Source organism: Lithobates pipiens, unplaced genomic scaffold (assembly GCF_037356315.1).
Source record: "Lithobates pipiens isolate NorthernLeopardFrog02 unplaced genomic scaffold, aLitPip1_a1.2 Scaffold_28, whole genome shotgun sequence".
NCBI classification, from domain to species: domain Eukaryota; kingdom Metazoa; phylum Chordata; class Amphibia; order Anura; family Ranidae; genus Lithobates; species Lithobates pipiens.
Window position 1 is genome coordinate 24,366,561 of NW_027507789.1, and position 22,076 is coordinate 24,388,636.

General features: G+C 44.5%; 2 protein-coding genes across 3 annotated transcripts in view; one reads left to right on the forward strand and one right to left on the reverse strand.

Moving 5' to 3' along the window:
• The window catches only part of ACSF2 (acyl-CoA synthetase family member 2), a 146,104-nt gene that overhangs the window by 91,878 nt on the left and 32,150 nt on the right, over positions 1 to 22,076 (forward strand). For both annotated transcript variants that reach the window (XM_077458912.1, XM_077458911.1), the window contains exons 7-10: positions 359 to 457; positions 535 to 683; positions 2,775 to 2,863; positions 5,334 to 5,410. In XM_077458912.1, coding sequence (XP_077315038.1) covers positions 359 to 457; positions 535 to 683; positions 2,775 to 2,863; positions 5,334 to 5,410 — 414 coding nt within the window. The remainder of the gene's footprint in view (positions 1 to 358; positions 458 to 534; positions 684 to 2,774; positions 2,864 to 5,333; positions 5,411 to 22,076) is intronic.
• Positions 7,887 to 21,077, reverse strand: CHAD (chondroadherin). Its single transcript, XM_077458913.1, has 4 exons — positions 20,262 to 21,077; positions 12,838 to 13,001; positions 12,610 to 12,752; positions 7,887 to 8,170 (listed from the first exon to the last, which is right to left on the reverse strand). The coding sequence occupies exons 1-3, from the start codon at positions 21,036 to 21,038 to the stop codon at positions 12,614 to 12,616; spliced, it is 1,080 nt and encodes a 359-aa protein (XP_077315039.1). The 5' UTR covers positions 21,039 to 21,077; the 3' UTR covers positions 7,887 to 8,170; positions 12,610 to 12,613.

Below are 22,076 nucleotides of genomic sequence, written 5' to 3' on the forward strand. Positions count from 1 at the left end.
ACTTAAATAATGCAGAGAAATACAGCAAAGTCTTGTTATAAGAGAAAGTATCACTTCCATGATAATAAATAAGGCTTAGGGCTTGTTCATATGGACAGTAAAAGCAAACCGTTGAGTGATGGTTTTACCGCCCTACCTAAACCTTGTGGACGGCCTTCCCAGAAGAGTTGAAGCTGTTATAGCTGCAAAGGGTGGGCCAACTCAATATTGAACCCTATGGACTAAGACTGGGGTGTCCTTAAAGGTCATGTGGGTGTAAAGGCAGGCGTCCCGATACATGATGCCACAATATGTAAAGCAATGTTTTATCCTTTCTCTGTCCTGATTATTATTCTAAATTGCTTTTATTCTGTTTTAGGGAACTACTGGATCTCCCAAAGGAGCCACTCTGAGCCATCACAACATTGTGAACAATGCGCAGTACGTGGGGGCGAGGCTCGGGTACGGCTGGAGAGGGGTGAGTGTCACGGCATATGCATCCTCATGTCTTAGATTTCAACTAACACTGACTTGTCTCTTTGCTGTTCCCCCAAGGACTGGCGCGTCGCTCTTCCTGTGCCGATGTACCACTGCATGGGCTCTGTACTGGGCAGCCTCACATCAGTCATGTACGGTCCCACGATGGTCTTACCCTCTCCGAGCTTTCAAGCCCGGCCCGTGCTGGAGGCCGTTTCGAAGGAGAAGTAGGTTTGAGATTTTTTTTTTGTTGTTGTCACGTGGTGTGATTTATTAAATTTTTTACCATTTCAATACCGGGCACTTTCACCCCCTTCCTGCCCAGGCCAATTTTCAGATTTCAGCGCTGTCACAGTTTGAATGACAATTGGGCGGTCATACTACACTGGACCCATATTGCATTTTTATTATTTTTTAATGGAGCTTTCTTTTGGTGGTATTTAACCACCTGACATCCGCGCTATGGCCGAATGACGGCCACAGCGCAGATGTGAATTCCCGGGAGGCCGTCATATGAAGGCCTCCCCTGTGCACGCTCCCTGTAGGGTGCGCGTGGAGCGCGCTGTGATCACTGAGTCGCTGAGACTCAGGTGATCACCGATCTAAGCTACCATGTGATCAGCTGTCAGCGAATGACAGCTGATCACATGAGCAAAACAAAAGCTCGGTAATCGCTTTTTTTTTTTTTCTCCTCACGTTGACAGCGGAGGAGAAAACCAAAAGCCGATCAACGGCTCACCTTAAAGGGACATCGGTCCCGAAGCGGAAGAGGCAATTATGCCTCATAATTGCAACCTGAAAGTGCCCACAAGTGCCACCCATCAATGCCCACAAGTGCCACCTATCAATGCCCACCAGTGGTGCCAATCAGTGCCACCTAGAAGTGCTGCCTATCAGTGTAACTGATGAGTGCCCATCACTGCCACCCATCAGTGCCCATCACTGCCACCTATCGGTGCCCATCACTGCTGCCTCATCAGCGTACATCAATGACGGACAAAAATTACTGTTTTAAAATTTTATAATAAAACATTTTTTGTACTTTTTTAATTCGGTCTTTTTAAAAAAATTTTAACAAAAAAATTACGGGGGTGATCAAATACCACCAAAAGAAAGCTCTATTTGCATGGAAAAAAATAATAAAAATCATTTGGGTACAGTGTTGTATGACCGCGCAATTGTCATTCAAAGTGCATCAGCGCTGAAAGCTGAAAATTGGTCTGGATAGGAGGAGGGTTTAAGTGCCCAGTAAGCAAGTGGTTAACCACTTCCTAACCAAAAGACGGCTACAGCGCGGTTCTGTTGCTTCGGCAGGGCCTCCATGAATGTCCTCCCCGAAAGCCACATCCTATGCACACTCCCTGGGGCGTTCATCTGGCACGCTCTGTGAGCTCTGTGTCCTTCGGATAATCTGCCCATCAGTGCCTCCTTATCAGTGCCTTATATTAGTGCATCCTCATCAGTGCCTTATATTAGTGCATCCTCATCAGTGCCTTATATTGGTGCATCCTCATCAGTGCCTTATATTGGTGCATCCTCATCAGTGCCTTATATTGGTGCATCCTCATCAGTGCCTTATATTGGTGCATCCTCATCGGTGTATTATATTGGTGCATCCTCATCGGTGCCTTATATTGGTGCATCCGCATCGTGCATTATATTAGTGCATTCTCATCGGTGAATTATATTAGTGCATCCTCATCAGTGCCTTATATTGGTGCATCCGCATCGTGCATTATATTAGTGCATTCTCATCGGTGAATTATATTAGTGCATCCTCATCGGTGCCTTATATTAGGGCATCCTCATCGGCGCCTTATATTAGTGCATCCTCATCGGCGCCTTATATTAGTGCATCCTCATCGGTGCCTTATATTAGTGCATCCTCATCAGTGCCTTTATATTAGTGCATCCTCATCAGTACCCATCAGTGCCTTATATTAGTGCAACCTCATCAGTGCCCATCAGTGCCGCCTAGTAGTGCCACCTATCAGTGCCTTATATTAGTGCAGCCTCATCAGTGCCTTATATTAGTGCAGCTTTATCAATACCTTTATATTAGTGCAGCTTCATCAGTGCCTTATATATGTGCAGCTCCTCAGTGCCACCTAGTGCCTATTAAAGTATGACGGCTCTGAAAACTGAAAAATGGCCTGGGCAGGAAGGGGGTGAAAGTGTCCGGCATTGAAGTGGTTAAACAGAAGCACTCCAGTCTAACTAAGTGGAGGAATCGCTCCGCACCGCTGTACCCAGCGATTGTATGGTTCTAGTGAAGTGTGCTATAAGTAGTCATTACTTGTTCTTTTAACTCCCCACAGATGCTCGAGTATTTACGGCACCCCAACCATGTATATTGATATGATGGCAGAACCGGACTTCGCAGCTCTTAGCTCCACTCTCACCACTGGTATGTGACTGCTTTTCATGTAACTTTGTGAAAAATGAATTTCCCTTTAATAAACGTCAATTAGAAAAAAGAAATGTGGCATACCTAGATGCCTATTCGATATCGAGAGCTAATATTAAATACTCTTGCTATAGAACAACATTATTTTCAATAGTTTCCATAATGCATAGAAATTGTATAGTGTCCCCTCCATTGGTGGTCATTAATGTCCACTTACAAGTTGCATTGGTGGTCATTGTCCTGTCCAATTACATCTGTGGTCTGTGTAGTGCTTCCTTACATGTGGTAAGTGTATTGCCCCTTTCAAATTTGTAGTTAGTATAGTGCCCCTTTACATGTGTGGTTAGTGTAGTGCCCCCTTACATTATTGGTAAGTGTAGTATCCCCTTACACTGGTAGTCAGATTGGATTTTGTTTCACATTGGAGGTGGTCAGTGTAGCTTCTTTTTACACTGGTGGTCAATGTAGTATCCCCTTACATTGATGTTCAGTTTTATTGGTCGTAAGTGTAGTGTCCCCTTACATTGATGGTCAGTCTAATGTCCCCTTACATTGGTGGTCAGTGTAATGTCCATTTACATTGGTGGTCAGTATAATGTCCATTTACATTGGTGGTCAGTGTATTATACCCTTACATTGGTGGTCAGTGTAGTTTCCCCTTACATTGGTGGTCAGTGTAGTTTACCCTTACATTGGTGGTCAGTGTAGTTTCCCCTTACACTGGTGGTCAATGTAGTATCCCCTTACATTGGTGTTCAGTTATATTGGTCGTAAGTGTAGTGTCCCCTTACATTGATGGTCAGTCTAATGTCCCCTTACATTGGTGGTCAGTGTAATGTCCATTTACATTGGTGGTCAGTATAATGTCCATTTACGTTGGTGGTCAGTGTATTATACCCTTACATTGGTGGTCAGTGTAGTTTCCCCTTACATTGGTGGTCAGTGTAGTTTCCCCTTACATTGGTGGTCAGTGTAGTTTCCCCTTACATTGGTGGTCAGTGTAGTTTCCCCTTACATTTTTGGTCAGTGTAGTTTCCCCTTACATTTTTGGTCAGTGTAGTTTCCCCTTACATTGGTGGTCAGTGTAGTTTCCCCTTACATTGGTGGTCAGTGTAGTGTCCCCTTACATTGGTGGTCAATATGGTGCCTGTTTACATGTGTGGTTAGTGTACTGCCCTATTACATAGGTGGACAGTGTAGTGTCCAGTGATATAGGTAGTCAGTGTAGTCCCTTCCCCCTTCATTGATAGTCAGTGTAGTGTGCAGTTACATTGGTGCTCAGTGTATTGTCTCCCTACATTGTTGGCCAATGTAGTGCCCCCTTACATTTGTAGTCAGAGTAGTATTCCCTTATATGGGTGGTCAGTGTGGTGTCTAATTACATTGGTGGTCAGTATAGCGCTCGCTTAAATTTGTGATCAGTGTAGTTTCCAATTACGTTGGTGGTCAGGGTGGTGCTCCCTTACATGGTGGTTAGAGTACTGCCCCTTTTACTATTTAGTGTGGTGCCCTCTTACATTGGTTGTCAGTGTAGTGTCTAATTACATTGGTGGTCAGTGTAGTGTCCACTTACATTGGTGGTCAGTGTATTGTACTCTTACATTGGTGGTCAGTGTAGTGTCCTCTAACATTGGTGGTCAGTGTAGTGTCCCCTTATATTTGCAATCAGTGGAGTACCCCATTACATATGTGGTCAGTGTAGGGCATGCTTTACCTTGATGATCAGTGGAATAGCGCTTCCTTATATAGGTGGCCAATGGAAAATGGGTCCCCTTACATTGGTGGTCTATGTAGTGCGTCCTCACATTCATGGTCTATGCAGGGCACCACTTACCTTGATGGTCAGTGTAGCGCTTGATTACATGGTCATTATAGAAGTGATCCCTTACATTGGATGTCAGTGCCCCTTGGTGGTCATTGTAGGCCAGATCTGCCATTACTCCACTGCTCAAGGAACAACCTTTGATGGAACAATGGAGCTCCTCAGATTCCTTGTTGGGAATGGCTGGATTAGGAACTGTCAGTATGGTGGAGTTTGAGCTTTTACGCCACCTCCTCCACACAGTTATTTCTCAACTACCAACGCCCATTGTGCATCAACTGGGAACCACCTACTTCATTTCCGTTCCCTGGTTTGGTGATCACCCCCCACAAACTACAAAGTACTGTATACCAGTCTGGGCCAGAAGTAGGAATATGAAGTCTACAGCTTGAGTGATGAATGTGTTCCCCCTCAGTATCCCCCGGGACCTACTTCCAAACCCTTCTCAGGATCTCCCCCCCAAGCTACTCCATCAAATTTTGGTGGCTTTAAATAGAATATCTTACTAGGAATATTGACTCTTATGCAACTGTGTCATATTTGTTCCTTTTATGTTCTTGCCTTTGCTGTATTTTTTTAAGCATCTTAACACTTGACCTGAGAAGTCCAACCAGTTCCACCGTTTTTAACCGAGGCCTTCTTCTGCAGGAATTATTGCTGGATCCATCGTACCACCCGAGATCATGAAGAAACTTCTCACTGAGACAACAATGAGGAATATCATGGTAGGTGCTTCCACATAGTGCTGTGCTTATAAAGAGATACACCCTACGGCCAAACTTTTTTGGACACCTGATTATCACATCTACACATCTCCAGATGATGGAGTTCGGGTGTTTATGAAGAGTTGGCGTACATGGCTTTTATTGTATGCTAGCAAAAGTATGCCTGCTCCAGAACAAGCAAGGTTGGGGTGGTTTAAGCAGTGAAAGGGGGTTATAAGTGCGGTACAAAAAGTGGCAACCACGCCAAACGTATAACTGGCCTTTGCAGTGAGGTGCACATGGAAGGGCAACGCACATCACAAACAAAAGATTTCCCAGCAGACTTACCAGCTAGCCTGTGAAAAAAAAATTCAGTCTCCGAAATTGGAGCATATATACCGTATTTATCGGCGTATAACACGCACTTTTTTCCCCTTAAAAGCAGGGGAAAATCGTGGGTGCGTGTTATACGCCGATCCCCCGAAATTCTGAGCCTCCGGGCGGCTTTCAGCCGCCTTCGGCTCTTCAAGGTGACTTTCGGCCGCCTTCGGCTCTTCTTGGCAGCTTTCGGCCGTTCTTGGAAGCTTTCGGCCGCCTTCGGCTCTTCTCGGCGGCCGAAAGCTTCCGAGAACGGCCGAAAGCTGTTAAGAAGAGCCGAAGGCGGCCGGAGGCCCGCCTAGAACTACCGCACGCCGCCGAGATACACATCTGGCTCTGTATCTCGGCGGCGGCATTTTTAAAAAATAAAATAGACACGGCTGCAATGGGGGACAAGACTGCATCTAAGCCCTTGTACACACGGTCGGAGAATCTGTCGGAATGAGTCTTATCGGACCGTGTCGTCAGATAATCCGACTGTGTGTGGTATGCATCGGACTGATTCCGTCCGAATCTCCGTCCGACCCAATTTTCCAACATGTTGGAAATATTTCCCGACCAACTGGGCCGGACGGACCTAATCCGATCATGTGTAGAGCATTTTCATTGGACCAAGTGCCACGCATGCTCAGATCAAATTCCTACATCAAAGCTATTGGCTACTAGCCTGAACGTAGTCCCATCGTAACGAAATTACGTCATCACGTTCTGAAAGATCAGATTTTTCGCCAACTTGGCCCGACCGTGTGTATGCAACAGTTTCGGACACAATCCGTCGGACTAAATCCGACGGGCAAAATCCGACGGATTTGGTTGGCAAAATCTCTGACCGTGTGTACGTGGGCTAAGGCTGCAATGGGGGACAAGGCTGCAATGGGGGACAAGGCTGCAATGGTGGACAAGGCTGCATAAGGCTGCAATGGTGGACAAGGCTGCATAAGGCTGCAATGGTGGACAAGGCTGCATAAGGCTGCACTGGTGGACAAGGCTGCATAAGGCTGCAATGGTGGACAAGGCTGCATAAGGCTGCACTGGTGGACAAGGCTGCATAAGGCTGCAATGGTGGACAAGGCTGCAGATGACACTGATGGGCATATAAATGTAAGTTTTTTTTTTCCCCTTAAACTTCCCTCCTAAAAGTTTTTTTCCTTAAAATTCCCTCCTAAACTTGGGGTGCGTGTTATACGCCGGCGCGTGTTATACGCCGATAAATACGGTAGATACATATATAGAACATATATGGATACCCAGATAGCGAGGATAATGTGCCACACATTTGTGGAAATGTTGAATTGTAGGTTTGTTAACTTTCTGCACATTTTCACTGGCAAGTTGTACACTTGCACAGCACTTGAAGCACAAGTTCTAGTTGACACTTTTCCAATTTGTAGCAAATTTGCCTGGCAATCCTCTAGCAGGAGCAAAGTTACAGTTGTGAGTCTACAGCAAGAGCTCTGCAAGTCTACACCATGAAAATTCAGCCACAGTGCCCCCTGTGGTGGGATGACTATTGCACAACATACAGTTGTGCTCATAAGTTTACATACCCTGACAGAATTTATGATTTCTTGGCCATTTTTCAGAGAATATAAATCATAACACAACTTTTCTATCACTCATGGTTAGTGTTTGGCTGAAGCCATTTATTATCAATCAACTGTGTTTATTCTTTTTAATTCATAATCACAGCAGGAACTACCCAAATGACCCTGATCAATGTCACTTTTGGCTGGACTTCCCTTTTATTTGCAGACCATGTTACTTTTGTAATTTTATGGGGGGTTTTTTATGTTGAATTCTGATGTGCGAGAATTTTAATATTTGGATTTTATTAGTTTCAAAGGAGAAAAAAATAAATAAAAAAAATAAACACACAAACAAACAAAAAAAGGAAGGGAAACAAACACACACACAAAAAAAAAAAAAAGAAAAGAAAAGGGAAACCCATTATCCATGATGGCACAATCAGCTATGGTCATTTTATATGGTTTTCATATTATTTTTACACCTTTAAACATCGGCCACTTTGGCGTACTCGCGTTTTTTGTTTTTTTTCAATTGATTTATTTGTCTGACATGAATCAAGCTGTTATGAGACTGCGGACATTTATTACAATGGTTTTAGTTGTCATTACCGTGTATGTATTTATTTCTATATATTTTATATTATATATACATTTCTATGTACATACCTAGTTGGTCACATGATTAAGAGTGCAATGGCTGTTAGTTGGTCACATAGTTTACATGCATACATGGTGGAATGGCTTTGGTAAATGCAATACGGCAGCTGTAGAGATACAAGGTGGCTCCATCGTTATGGGAAGAGCGTCTTGAAGGTCCTACGTGTCAGTAGTTCACTGGTCACCCGGGTCACAGTTCCCCCGACTGTCCATTTGGAGCCTGTAGGGGGAAAAAAAAACAGATAGTTATACTGCAGTAGATAATTGGTGTACCCAGTATCTCTAAAATAAAGTGGAGTCATAATTTGTTGAACCTTTTCTGGTTTGTTGAGCTCATTCATACTAGTGGTTGAGGGGCGGTAAAACCCCATGGGTGAGCCAAACTTTAAAAAAAAAAAAAAAAACATTGTCCTATAGTGCTACTTATAGACCTTATTTTACCTTTTTAAGCAAATCCAAACCCAAGAACAAAATTCTATTCAAGAATTAAAATATTATTTTATAGTTTACTAGTCCTTGGAAGTGGTGGTTGCATTTTTTTATTTATTTTTTTATTTATTTGCACCTGATGATCCTACTGGTAACACACAGGGGTTAATTTACTAAATGCAAAGAGCATTTGCTCGAGAGCTTAGTTAATGAGCAGAAGCTCTGCTGACTTCCATCACCCAATCACGTGCAAGCAAAAATTCTATTTTTTTCTTCTTTATTTTCCTTGCACGTGATTTGGGTATTCTTTGCTAGGTAAAGCTTTGCATCATTTACTAAGCTCGGGAACAACTGCACTTTGCAAAGTGCACAATATATTTGTCTTTAGTAAATCATTCCCACTCTCTGTCCTAGGGTGACTATGCTTACTCAACATTGCCGTATCTATGGAGGATCAGCATTCCCACCCTGGAAAAGGACTACATAAGATATACCCCCTCTCCCCTTATTAATAATAGATGGGAAGTGTTTTCAAATCCAAGGAGAACTGGAAACAATGTAACTGATAAGACTGCAGCAAAGACAATAATAAATATTAGGGCTTGACAAATTTGCTTTGAATCTAGCTAAAAAAGTTAGGACCCTTTTAGGCCCCTTTCACACTTGTGCGACTTGGGACTGCAAAGTCTCATGACAAGTCGTACCCCACATTTTCCAATGATTACCATTCATATCTGTGCAACTTCAATTCGCACCGGCTTCAAAGTAGTCCCTGTACTACTTTGATACGAGTTGAGGTCCATAGACCTCAAGTTTACATGGGCATTCCCTGAAATTGTGACAAAATCCTGCGCAGCAGTGGGAAAGGGGCCTTAAAGGATCACTAAAGATAGCTTTTTTTTTTAAATAACAAACATGTTATATTTACCTCCACTGTGCAGCTCGTTTTACACAGAGTGGCAATAAACTTGGCCTTCTGGGGTCCCTTGGCGGCTGTCTCGGCGCCCCCCCCCCCCCCCCCCCCCGCAAGGACTCAATACCTTCATGCGAGCTCCCTCGCATTATGTGGAGTGCTTGCGGGCGCGCTCCCGTGATTCAGCCGGCTGCCGTAGCTGCTCACTGTATCACCCGGCCCCGCCTCCGACGCCCTGTGTCATTGGATGTGATTGACAGCAGCACGAGCCAATGGCTGCGCTGCTTTCAATCCATCTACTGTAACCAATCAACGTCCAGGCTGAGAGGCGAAGAGGATGTCGGTTGCAAGCGTGGGACTTTCAAGGGGTCAGGTAAGTAAAACGGGGGGGCTGGGGGGCCAGCATTGTCGGCTGTTTTTTCACCTTAATGCATTAAGGTGAAAAAACTTTTACCTTTACAACCCCTTTAACTAACTTTAGCTTTAACTAACAAATCGTCCCCAAAGGTGAACTTATCCTCTAATCCAGGGATTTGCAATTAACGAACCTCCAGCTGTTGCAGAACTACAACTCCCAGGAGGCATAGCAAGACTCTGACAGCCACAAGCATGACACCCAGAGGAGGCAGAGGCATGATGGGACTTGTAGTTTTGCAACAGCTGGAGGTCCGCTAATTGCAAATCCCTGCTCTAACCCTTTCACAGCCAGAGCCGTTTTTTGCATTCTTTTTTTTTTTTTTGCTCACGTTTAAAAAATCGTTTTAGGCCTGAAGATTACATAAACCCCCAAACATTATATACATTTCTGAAAGCAGACACCCTAGAGAATAAAATAGCGGTAGTTCCAATTTTTTATGGCACACCATATTACCGCAAAGGTAATTTCAGTAAAAAATAAAATAAAATATTAACCACTAGAGATCCGCGCTATAGCCAAATGACGGCTACAGCGCGGATCTCCTTTTCCGGGACGACGTCTATTGACGTCGTCCCGTGCACGAGCGGCCTGCGCGCCCCCTGAGGGGCGCGCTCTGTGATCGGCGAGTCTACGAGACTCGCCTGATCACCGATCCGTGCAAGGTGTCGATCCCGACTCCTTATCACGTGATCAGCTGTCAGCCAATGACAGCTGATCATGTGATATAACGGAGCCGGTAATCGGCTATTATTCCTCCTCGCGCTGTCAGCGCGAGGAGAAAAAAAAAAGCCGATCACCGGCGGCCGTGATCGGGACATCAGTCCCGATCATGGCCAGCCCTGCTAGTGCCCACCTGCCCCCTGCCAGTGCCCACCTGCCCCCTGCCAGTGCCACATTAAAAAAGTAAGTGCCCCCGTCAGTGCCACCCAGCAGTGCCCACAGTGCCACCCAGCAGTGCCCACAATCTGCCTCAACAAAGGTGCTGCACCCCAGTGCCACATATCCGTGCCAATAAGTGTCATCTACCAGTGCCCAGCAGTGCCGCCCATCAGTGCCCAGCAGTGCCACCTATCAGAGCCACCTATCAGTGCCCATCAGTCCCATCTATCAGTGGTACCTATCAGTGCCCATCCGTGCCACCCATCTGTGCCACCCATCCATGCCACCTTATCTGTGCCCATCTTTGCCCATCAGTGCCGCCTTATCTGTGCCCATCGGTGCCGCCTTATCTGTGCCTATTAGTGCCGCCTTAACTATGCCTATAAGTGCCCACCAGTGCAGCCCATCAGTGCCCACCAATGCAGCCTATCAGTGCCCACCAATGCAGCCCATCAGTGCCCACCAGTGCAGCCTATCAGTGCCGCCTCATCAGCGCACTTCAATGAAGGAGAAAAATTACCCGTTTGCAAAATTTTATAACAAACTATTAAACATGATTTATTTTTTTTGCATCTTTTTTTGTTTGTTTAGCAAAAAATAAAACTCCCAGCTGTAATTAAATACCACCAAAAGAAAGCTCTATTTGTGGGAAAAAAATTATAACAATTTCATTTGGGTACAGTGTTGTATGACAGCGCAATTGTCATTCAAAGTGCATCAGCGCTGAAAGCTGAAAATTGGTCTGGGACTGAGGAGGGTTTAAGTGCCCAGTAAGCAAGTGGTTAAACGCATTAAAAATTCATTTTAGGGGGCATAAAAACACAATAAAATTACCCAATTTTTGGTAAATTGTAAAAGCCGAGGTTGCACCGGGTAAATAGATAGCCAACATGTCAAACCTTAAACATGTCAGTACCCTATATTTTCCATGCTTTAAAAGCACCCTATAGGTCAAGGAGAACGAGAATTATTGCTCTCATTCCAGCGTGCTCTGCGATATGTAACCTGTGTATCGCAATCAACGTTTTTCAGGCGTAGGTTCCGTGCGTTTTTAGATTTATACATGCGTATATGTGGGAGGCCTCAATTTTTAATTTTTTTTTGTTCTGGGGAGGATTTTATGTGCTTGGGTTTAACTTCCATTTCTTACATTAGAATTATTATTTATTTATTTTTTCATCACATAGTGGACAAATTGTTTTTTTTTTTTCCATTTTTTACATCAGAATAATTTTTTGATTTCATTACATAGGGGAGAAAAAGGTTTTTTTTTTTTGTTTTGTTTTTTTGGGGTTTTTTTTTGCGGTGACATGTCTTCCCCGTGTCCCACTGAATGTAACGCAATGCACATCGCAGTGCATAACATTCTTTCCAGGCAGGGGAAACTGTCAACGGGAACCCAAAATGACATCACACGCAACTTCTGGGTCAACAACTAGAAGGGGAGGCTCTCCTCCTTCCCTCCCGCCCCCGTCACCCAGCGGCAGCTGCTATGCCGGTCCCAGCAGATAGGCAAGTGGTGCCCAGGCTACTTGGGGGGGGGGGGGGTGGGTCTCCTTTTCCGGCGGCAGCTCAGAAACTTCTGGTTGCAATGGCTACCTGGAGCCTGGGGTTTGTAAAGCCCTGGTGTGTATACATCAAATACATTAATTGCTAGGGTTTATATACACCTTGGGGCCTATTTATAAAACGTTTGTTGCACACATGTCAGAAGCATTCGTGCAAGCTGAACACAATGTCACCATATTGTTTGTCACCGTATTTTTTCTAAGAGATTAATGCCTGTATTGTCAGCGCCATCTAGTGGCCGGCATGCAGTATAATTTTTTTTTTTTTTTTTTTTTTAATCAGTAAGGAATTTTAGCCACTAGATGGAGCTGCTGATACAGGCATTAATCTCTTAGAAAAAATACGGTGACATTTTGTTCAGCTTGCACGAACGCTTCTGACGTTTGCGCAGCAAATCTTTTGTAAATGGACTCCTTTTATCTTTACTCTTTTGTGATACCTATGATCTTACCTGTTTAATGTTGTTCTTTTTTTGATTTCTTTGCTGGCTGTTTACACCCACGGAAGGCCCCCGCGTCTCGCAGCTGTTGCCCGCGGTATTGAGCTGGGCTTGCACAGGTGGCGTCTGGGCGAGGGCGGCTGCCATCAATCCACCTAAAGAGGAAGAAGCAGAGTTAGGATCGGTCGGCGGGTGTGTTTCTGGGAGATATTTTTGTCTCTGTATGACTCTTTGATGTACCTTCTCATAGCTGCCAGCTGGCAGGAGCAGTGCCAAGGATTGTTTGCTAGTGTCAGGTTCTGCAGGGAGGAGAATGGGGCATTGGCAGGAAGCTGGCTTAACTTATTTCCTTCAATGTTCAGACTCTTCAGGGCCGTGACTCCAACAAAAGCTTTTTCTGTAAACTAAAGCGAAAAAATGTGAAGGTTTGGCCGTTGCAGGAGGAAAAAAACACTCCACCTCTTCCCCACTCATTACACACGTCTACATCCCCCCTCTCCAGAATCCTCACCCACTCCGTGTGCTCCCCACATTCTTCAGCTGTTAAAGGAATGCCATTGGAAATTTCCATCTGGGATCCTACTGAGATGCTTCAGCCAAGCTTAGAAAAGAAAATTAAGTTCTCTTTCAGTCTCTGAACCTTAGGCTGCCTTCAGACCTAAGAGGAACATCGCCCAATCCAACCACCAGCAGACTGGGAGAAAGATGGATAATATTAACTAGATTTTCCCAAATAAGAGTTCCCGCTCTTTTAAAGGCTAAGTTCACCTTCTCCAGCCTATGAGGTCATAGAGTCCCAGTAGGTATTAAAGAAAACCTGTGCAGCTTTGCAAAATGTTCACAAATTTTATTGTCATAACTGTAGGCCATTTGGGCCACCCTGGAAGCCTGGCCTGAAAACTCCCAGTTGGCAATCCCCATGTCCTGCCTTGTTGCCAGGATGTGAAAACTGTTGTTTTTATTCACTCAGCTGGAAGTAAGTGGGAGTGAGTGACCCCACATAACTCATTCATTCTCCATGTTGAGAGATGACCCCCCCCAGCGCTCAGAGGACTGCTACAAAGCCCAAATTCTGTGTGGATAACATAATTTTTCAAATGGAATGCTACATCAGTGCAGCCCATCTCAGATAGGGGAATCTGATAGGTAACTGTAAAAAGAGCACACAGGAGGGTGCAAACACCTAATGCATTACCAAGAGATTATTAATAAACCATAGCTGATTAATAACGGAACTGAAAGCCAAATCTATACTCACAAAAGTAGTATAAATGCATGCGTTGTGTCACATTAAATCATGATCCAGTGCTGGTGTCATGTGACCTGACCCGTGCACCACTGTAATGGCAAGCTGACGAGTTTCGGGGGATGCAACTCCTTTCTCGAAACTAAAGTCTGAGCTATGAGAAAGGGAGTGCATCCCCTGATACTTGTCAGCACTGGATTATGATTTGATTTAATACCACACATGCATTTATTCAGTTTTCTCAGGCTGTGCACTTCTAGATGGCTGAGGGCCACCATGAAAATGGACCAGCCACAGCAGTGAGTAGACCAAGCTGGATCCAGCTGGCAGTGTATTCTGCAATGAACCATACTGCATATTGGCTACACATTCTGTATTACATGATTGTACACTCTTCAGATTAACCAACATCTGTGTAGTAAGAAGGCCTAAATGATGGGATAAAAATTGACTTAGGAGATTTTTTTTTAACTATATAGTTGTTGATAAATCTATACAATGAGCTTGTAGCATGTGTGGCTAGCAATGCAAAAGCAGCAATCCATAGCTTTCAATCGCCTCAAGTTGGTTTACCGGCTCTAATTTCATAATGAAATGTGATTACTTGCTGAGGCTTACAGCAATTTGAAAATCACCTCTGCTAGGGGCAAGACTTCAGGGCCAGGACAAGTGGGTGGGCAGGAGGGGCATCTGCCCAGGGTGCAGTACCTTTGACCAGCAGGAGAATGGGGCATTCCCACTGCATGCATGCTCAAAATTAGTGGTGGTGGACTAGTGAACCGGGGAGGTACGGAGCTATGACTTTCAGTCTGCTTTAACAGCTACTGCTTACATGTCACATTCTAACATTTCCACTGTCTGCCCTCCACGTCCCAACTGCCTACAGCCGACACGAAAAACCCCACAGTGCATGAGAAACTGCGCACCCACCCCAGCTGCTAGAAAGCAAGCGAATGACTACGCATGCACAGTGCACCCTCCATGCCAACTAGGGGCAGGGCAGTACATCCATATACAACATGCATTGCCAGTGGGGGGGGGGGGGGGGGGGGGGGTTGTGCAGTTCAGCATTTAGCCCTTAGTGCTGGACAACCATGTCCGACACTGCATGGCCCTGTCAAGGACACTTACCAAAACTTTAATATTGCTCAATGTAATGCAGTCATTCTAGGTATCTCTTTTGGGAAAATCAAACTAGGGTTTCCCAAGGTGCTGCGAGCACAGAACCCAGTTTGCCCTGGATCAGCAGCCAGCACCATAACAACCAGTGACATTCCAGGGCAGGGGTCTCCAAACATTCTAAATAATGGGCCAGTTTACTGTCCTTTAGACTTTAGGAGGGCCAGACTGTGGCCAGTGGAATTATCTTATTTTTTTTCAGGTATCAATTTGAATAAACAGTGCACCAGCTTTGGTATTCGGGGGAGAAATAGTGCCCCATTGTTGGTCTCAGTGGCAGGAATTATGCCCCATTGTTGGTGTCAGCGGGCAGAACAGTGTCTCATATCAGTGGGATGAATAGTGCCAAAAGAGCCAGATAAAGGCAAGCAAATGGCTGAAGTTTGGAGAGCCTGGCTCCAGGGCCAAAATATGTAGCATTATTCACGGCTATAGTGATGGCGGCTGGCTCAATGGCTGGCCATGGCTCTGATATAGGGCAAGTGGTATGCAAGGCCGCCCCCAACATTCAGGAGAAGGGAGAAGTCGATCTCCACCTCCCAACCTCTGCAGTGCTGCAGGAGCCAAAATGTAGGGCTCTGATGGGAAGAGGGGACTGTGTAATTGGAGGCTCTGTAATGGGAGAGACTGTATGATTGGGGGGCTCTGTGATGTGAGGGGGGGTCTTTGGTGTTGGGGGAGGCATTTTATGTATTGGGGCAACTATAATGTGATGGTGGGCTCTCATGTATAGGGGGACACCTGATGTGATGGGGGGGACCTCTGAAGGGAAGGGTTAACTGATGTAAAGGGGGATTTTGATATGATGAGGGACCTCTGATGTGGTAGGAGCTTAAAATGTGAATGTGGGTTACTCTAAAGTGATGGGGGCTCTCATGTATAGGGGGACCTCTGATGTGATGGGGGGAACCTCTGAAGAGAAGGGTTAACTGATGTAAAGGGGGATTTTGATATGATGAGGGACCTCTGATGTGGTAGGAGCTTACAATGTGAATATGGGTTACTCTAAAGTGATGGGGGGCTCTCATGTATAGGGGGACACCTGATGTGATGGGGGGACCTCTGAAGGGAAGGGTTAACTGATGTAAATGGGGGGACTTTGTTAAGAAGGAGGACCTTTGATGTTATGGGGGCTTCCAATGTGAATGTGGGCAATGCTAATGTGATGGGGGGCTATCATGTATAGGAGGACCTCTGATGTTACATAGTTACATAGTAGGTGAGGTCGAAAAAAGACACAAGTTCATCAAGTCCAACCTATGTGTGTGATTATATGTCAGTATTACCTTGTATATCCCTGTATGTTATGGTCGTTCAGGTGTTTATCTAATAGTTTCTTGAAACTGTTGATGCTCCCCGCTGAGACCACTGCCTGTGGAAGGGATTGGGGGGACCTCCTGAAGAGTAGGGTTGACTGATGTAAAGGGGGGACTTTGATATGAAGGAGGACTTCTGATGTTATGGGGGCTTCCAGTGTGAATGTTGGCAACTCTAACATGATAGGGGGGGCTCTCCTGTATAGGGTGACCTCTATTGTGGTGGGAAGGCCTCTGAATTGAAGGGGTGACCCTGGTGTAAAGGGGGGAGGAGGGGGGTCTGCTGTGAACAGAGGCTTTGATGTGATGGGGGGAACCTCTGATGTGAAAGAGGACTTCTGACTTAAAGTTAACTTCATCAGGGTGGTTGTATGCATCATCCCAGGCTCAAGTCCCCCATTGATAAGTAACATTCACGTTTTTTTTTTACATTAGACTGGGTTGTCTTGAGGTTTTGCATATTTTTAAGGTTGCTGTGACTAAAAAAAAGGTTGAGATGCTGCCAGGGATAATGCTAATTGCCTTGTGAAACGGACAGATTAGAAAGGAATCGCTGCATTTCCCAATTGTCAAGCAATATTTGGATTGGTTCCACCAGTGATTATCGTCGTGTGTATGCGCAGCCTTTCGCGTGACTTTACAATACGTCCTTAGTTGCTGTTTTCGGAAAGTTGAGAGATGAGCCGTCATAACTTAGCAAAACTTTGAATTTTCCTGACCTGTGCTCAGAGTGTCTCTGTTTGCTAATCCGTCATTTTCTCTTTGCTATTTTGGAATGAGAGAGCACAGGTGCCCCTCCCGTGAGTCCTCCGAGCCCCAGACAGAGACGGCATTGTGAGGAGCAGAGGAGGCCGATGCATGGGAGACATCATGTCAATAAACAGACTGTTCTTGAAGGGGGGGGAAAACTGGCTGCTCTTTTCCTATCCAGGAGGAAGAAGAAACAGCGGTTTGAAACTGGAAATTAACTCTTTTAACACTCAGATATAAAAAAAAAAAAAGAGGCGAATTTTCAAAATACGGTAGCCAATGACAAAGATTTTGGTCCTTGCAATGAAAATGCCAAGATTTTGGTATAACATCTGCACATACTTTACATACTTTACTTTACCAACGGCCATTTAAAAGCCAACATGTCATTGGTGCCGAAATTGAGAAGGGAAATGCAAGCATTTTAAAGTGGTCACCAAAACAGGAATAAAAGGTAAGTCTTCCAGTAGGGTGAGTGGACGTGTCTCTTTCGCCTTTAAAATCTCTGGAAATCCTACTTAGAAATATTTTCAAATGATGCAAAAAAAAAAACTGACTGGGGTTTTAGCCTTAGCCCCCAGTACACAGGGTCGGAGAATCCATCGGAATGTGTCCTCTCGGACCGTTTTGTCGGATAATCCGACTGTGTGTGGTATGCATCGGACTGTTTCCGTCGGACCAAATTTTCCAACTTGTTGGAAATATTTTCCAACAAACTGGTTCGATCGGACATACTCCGATCATGTGTAGAGAATTCCGATCGGACAAAGTGCCACGCATGCTCAGATCAAATTCCTACATCAAAGCTATTGGCTACTAGCCTGAACGTAGTCCCATCGTAACGAAATTACGTCATCATGTTCTGAAAGATCTGATTTTTCGACAACTTTGTCCGACCGTGTGTATGCAACAGTTTCGGACAAAATCCGACGGATTTGGTTGGCAGAATGTCCGACCGTGTGTACGGGGGCTAATTGTACTCTTTCCAAAAAAAAAAAAGTTTTGCCTTTAGATTTATTTTAAGCATCAACAGCTAATTGAATTTTGTGGTTTTGCCGAAAATGCATTGAGCGATTAAAAAAACAGCCAACACTATGGGGTTGATGTGCAAAATCTGGTGCAGCTGTTCATGGTAGCCAATCAGCTTCTAACTTCAGTATGTTCAGTTAAGCTTTGACAAAAATTCTAGAAGCTGATTGGTTTCTATGCAGAGCTGCACCAGATTTTGCACTCTCCAGTTTTAGTAAATCCTTCCCTATGGATAATGTACATCCTTTTTAGAGCTTGGAGATGCTATAACTATTGACCACTCAGTGGCTAAAGCAGTCCTTTCTCCATACAGATATCAAAGGGATATCAGTTTTGATCATTTTTTTTTTCCTTTTGGTCTGGAAAATGTTAATGATGAGAAGCTGATTTTACTGAAAATACCCCATTGGGGAGATTTACTAAAACTGGAGGGGACAAAATCTGGTGTAGTTCTGCATAGAAATCAATCAGCTTCCAGATATTTTTTTCAAAGCCTAATTGAACCATTTGACATTAGAATCTGATTGGCTACCATGCACATTTGCACCAGATTTTGCAACCCCTGTGTCTCACTATGGAGTGTTGTCATCATTGGGAGAATCGAAGGTGAATGGAGAGATATTACGTTTTTATGCTTGAAATGGACACTTACTACCTCGAACATACTCTTATTCGTGATGTAAATTTATGGCGACCTTATTTTGCTTCTTAGAATGAACTTTATCCCTTTATAATTGTGAGCTCTTTGGCTACCCCCAATCACTAATTGGGAGTAATTAAACAAGCTAAAGTTAGAAGCTGATTGGCCACCATGCATGGCTTCACCAGATTTTGCACACTCCAGTTTTAGTAAATCAACCCATATGTCTCACTAGGGAGCGCTGTCATCATTAGGAGAATAGACTGTAAGTGGAGAGATGTTACGTTTTTGTGCTTGAAATGGACACTTACTGCCTCCAAGATGCTCTTATTCTTAATGTCAATTTAGAGTGACCTTATTTTGTTTCCTAAAATGACCTTTATCCCATGCCATGGGGAACTCTGGGGTTACCCCCAACCACTTGTACAGAACCAATTAGCGGTTTTCCCCAAATACCTCTTGGAACTGCAATGGGGGTCTCATATTTAGCTAAACAAGCCTTAAAGGCATGCATGAGGGATGAGCCCTTTGCATTGCCATCACAAGTTGGAATGTAAAGCAATCTTTGTTTGTGAAGGTTGTCATTTATACCGGTCATGGTATATTTAGTAGTAGTTGGTCACATTCAACTGGACTTCAAAGGTTCTGTGATATTGAAGACTTTTTTTTATTTATTTATTTTTTAGCTTGCCCTATGCTCTTCAGAACTGAAGCTATGAAATGTCTTCAGCCATATAGAACAGGTCAAGTTGAATGTGACAATTACAAGATAATATTTGTATACCTTTTCTTTGATCTGTTTGTCCGTTGTTCACATTTTAGCTTAAAGTGGTTGTAAACCTCAGACATTAAATATGAACAAAGCATATCCCTCTATAGCAGTGATGGCGAACCTTGGCACCCCAGATGTTTTGGAACTACATTTCCCATGATGCCCAACTACACTGCAGAGTACATGAGCATCATGGGAAATGTAGTCCCAAAACATCTGGGGTGCCAAGGTTTGCCATCACTGCTCTATAGTGTGTACTTGTCCCTATCCCAAGCACTAAGTGTAATTTCTGTCTGCTACTTCATTCCTCTGCTATTAGTATGAATCATTTCTGACAAGTTTTCCTGACACCAAGAGAAAAGTGGTGTCAGGGGGAGGGACCACCAGCTGATTGACATCCTCAGTTCTGTTCCTGTGTGGAGGACGATCAGCTCTCAGAGCTCTCCTCACTGAGCTCTGCAGTGTGTAATTTAAGCTCTCCGTCCCCTTTTTCTGACAGCTGAGACAAGCTTTATAAAATCAGCACTTTGATGTAGAGACTGCGGAAAAACAGATACAACTTATGTAGCAGGATTTGTTTCATCTCTGTGTATCACCTGAGGATAGTCACATCACTGGGTATATGTAAGGGTTTACAATCAATTTAATTCTAGCATCAACAGCTAATTTTATTTATGTAGTTTTGTCAATTTTTGGTGGTTCTTCAGTCCATGTTTTATGTTGACCTCTTACCTTCTCGATACCCATTTGTTCCATGGAGAGGGTTTCCATGTATCGGCCAAACGACTGGAAGGCGAAATCAGGGATGACTTTGATGGGGTTTCGGGAGATCTTATAATCTTCCACCACCCTTAGCTTGCTGACGGCAGCCAGTGGGTATGTGCTCAGCTGGTTTCCGTCTATGTGAAAGATGGCCAAGTTTTCCACTTCATCCAAGGACCCCGGATGCAGCGTGGTGAGCTCATTATCCGACAGGTAGAGCCAGCGCAGGTCCTTGGCGCCAGTAAAGGTCCCCGCTTTCAGCTCACGCACCTTGTTGTTGCTGAGCTGGAAAATGAACAGGTTGGCGAGCGGCGAGAACAGCCCCTTGGGTATGTCAATGATCTTGTTGTGTTCCATGTAGAGATAAGTGAGCTCACTCAACTCATCAAAAGCTCCGGCGCCGATCACGCTAATGTCGTTGTGGGACAGGTAGAGATACACCAACCTCTTGAGACCTCGGAAAGCCCCCGTAGCCACTTCTCGGATCCCGCAGTACTGCATGTGCAAGGACACCAAACCTTTCATTTCCTTAAAGGAGTTGGGAGCCAGCACGGGGAAGGAGTTCTTTTGCAGGTTGACCAGGCGAGTTTGCTCTGATACTTTGGGGATCTTAGTTAATCCTGAGCTGTAGCAGATAACATGCTGCAGTTCTCCCCCGTGGCAGTGACAGTTGGCGGGGCATGCCTTGAGGCTGTGGCACGCAACAGCTAGGATGGCGAGAAGGAGAAAAACACGGAGGTGTTCCATAGCGGTCACACAGCACTGGCAGTGTGAGCGAGACCTCCACACACAGACCTATTTATATCATATTAAATTTTAAAAAAAAATGCAGAGACCGCAGCCAAGCGCTGATGGAAGAGGCAGATTTTGGGAGGTGAGTGTGAATTTAACCCACTGCAAGCAACAGAAAGAGAACCCAGTGAACTGAATGGGCTGTGAGAGGGTAAAGCTTTGCCGGAAAATGTTTAAAGTATTCTAACATTACAGAAGAAACACAGTCTGACCCTATAGTCTCTAATTTAATTAAGACTATGCGTCTCTAAGCTAATCCCCGTACACTTATTATTATTATAATATAGCCCACTGTTCTTTGTCAATGGAGACAAGATTTGTGTGTGCGTGTGCATATACAGTGCCTTGAAAAAGTATTCATACCCCCTTGACATTTTCCACATTTTGTCATGTTACAACCAAACACATGAATGTATTTTATTGGGATTTTCCAGTGATGGCGAACCTTGGCACCCCCAGATGTTATGGAACTACATTTCCCGTCATGCTCAACTACTCTGCAGAGTGCATCAGCATCATGGGAAATGTAGTTCGAAAACATCTAGGGTGCCAAGGTTCGCCACCACGGTGATAGACCAACACAAAGTGGCACATACCGTATTTATCGGCATATTACACGCACAGGCGTATAATATGCACCTTCATTTTAGGAGGGAAGTCTCAGGAAAAAAAACTTAAATTTTTAAATGAAGAACTTTGAAGAAAAATAAGGGTCAGTGCCCATCAATGCAGCCTCACCATTGCCCATCTGCAGCCTCACAATTGCCCATCAATGCAGCCTGATCAATGTCCATCTACAGCCTCACAATTGTCAATCAATGCAGCCTGATCAATGCCCATCTACAGCCTCACAATTGCCCATCAATGCAGCCTGATCAATGCCCATCTACAGCCTCACAATTGCCCATCAATACAGCCTGATCAATTATATACAAGTATTATGGCGCTCATAAAAACACCCACCCGCCCATCACTATTTTTCAAGAAGTGAAA

Bases quoted from the DNA above. Each gene is read 5' to 3' on its own strand.
- CHAD (XM_077458913.1), bottom strand. From the start codon at position 21,038: ATGGAACACCTCCGTGTTTTTCTCCTTCTCGCCATCCTAGCTGTTGCG. The intron at 13,002-20,261 runs GTAAGAGGTCAA...TTTTCGCTTTAG, and splicing joins AACAAATGGGTATCGAGAAG to TTTACAGAAAAAGCTTTTGT. The intron at 12,753-12,837 runs GTACATCAAAGA...CTTCCTCTTTAG, and splicing joins CAGCTGGCAGCTATGAGAAG to GTGGATTGATGGCAGCCGCC.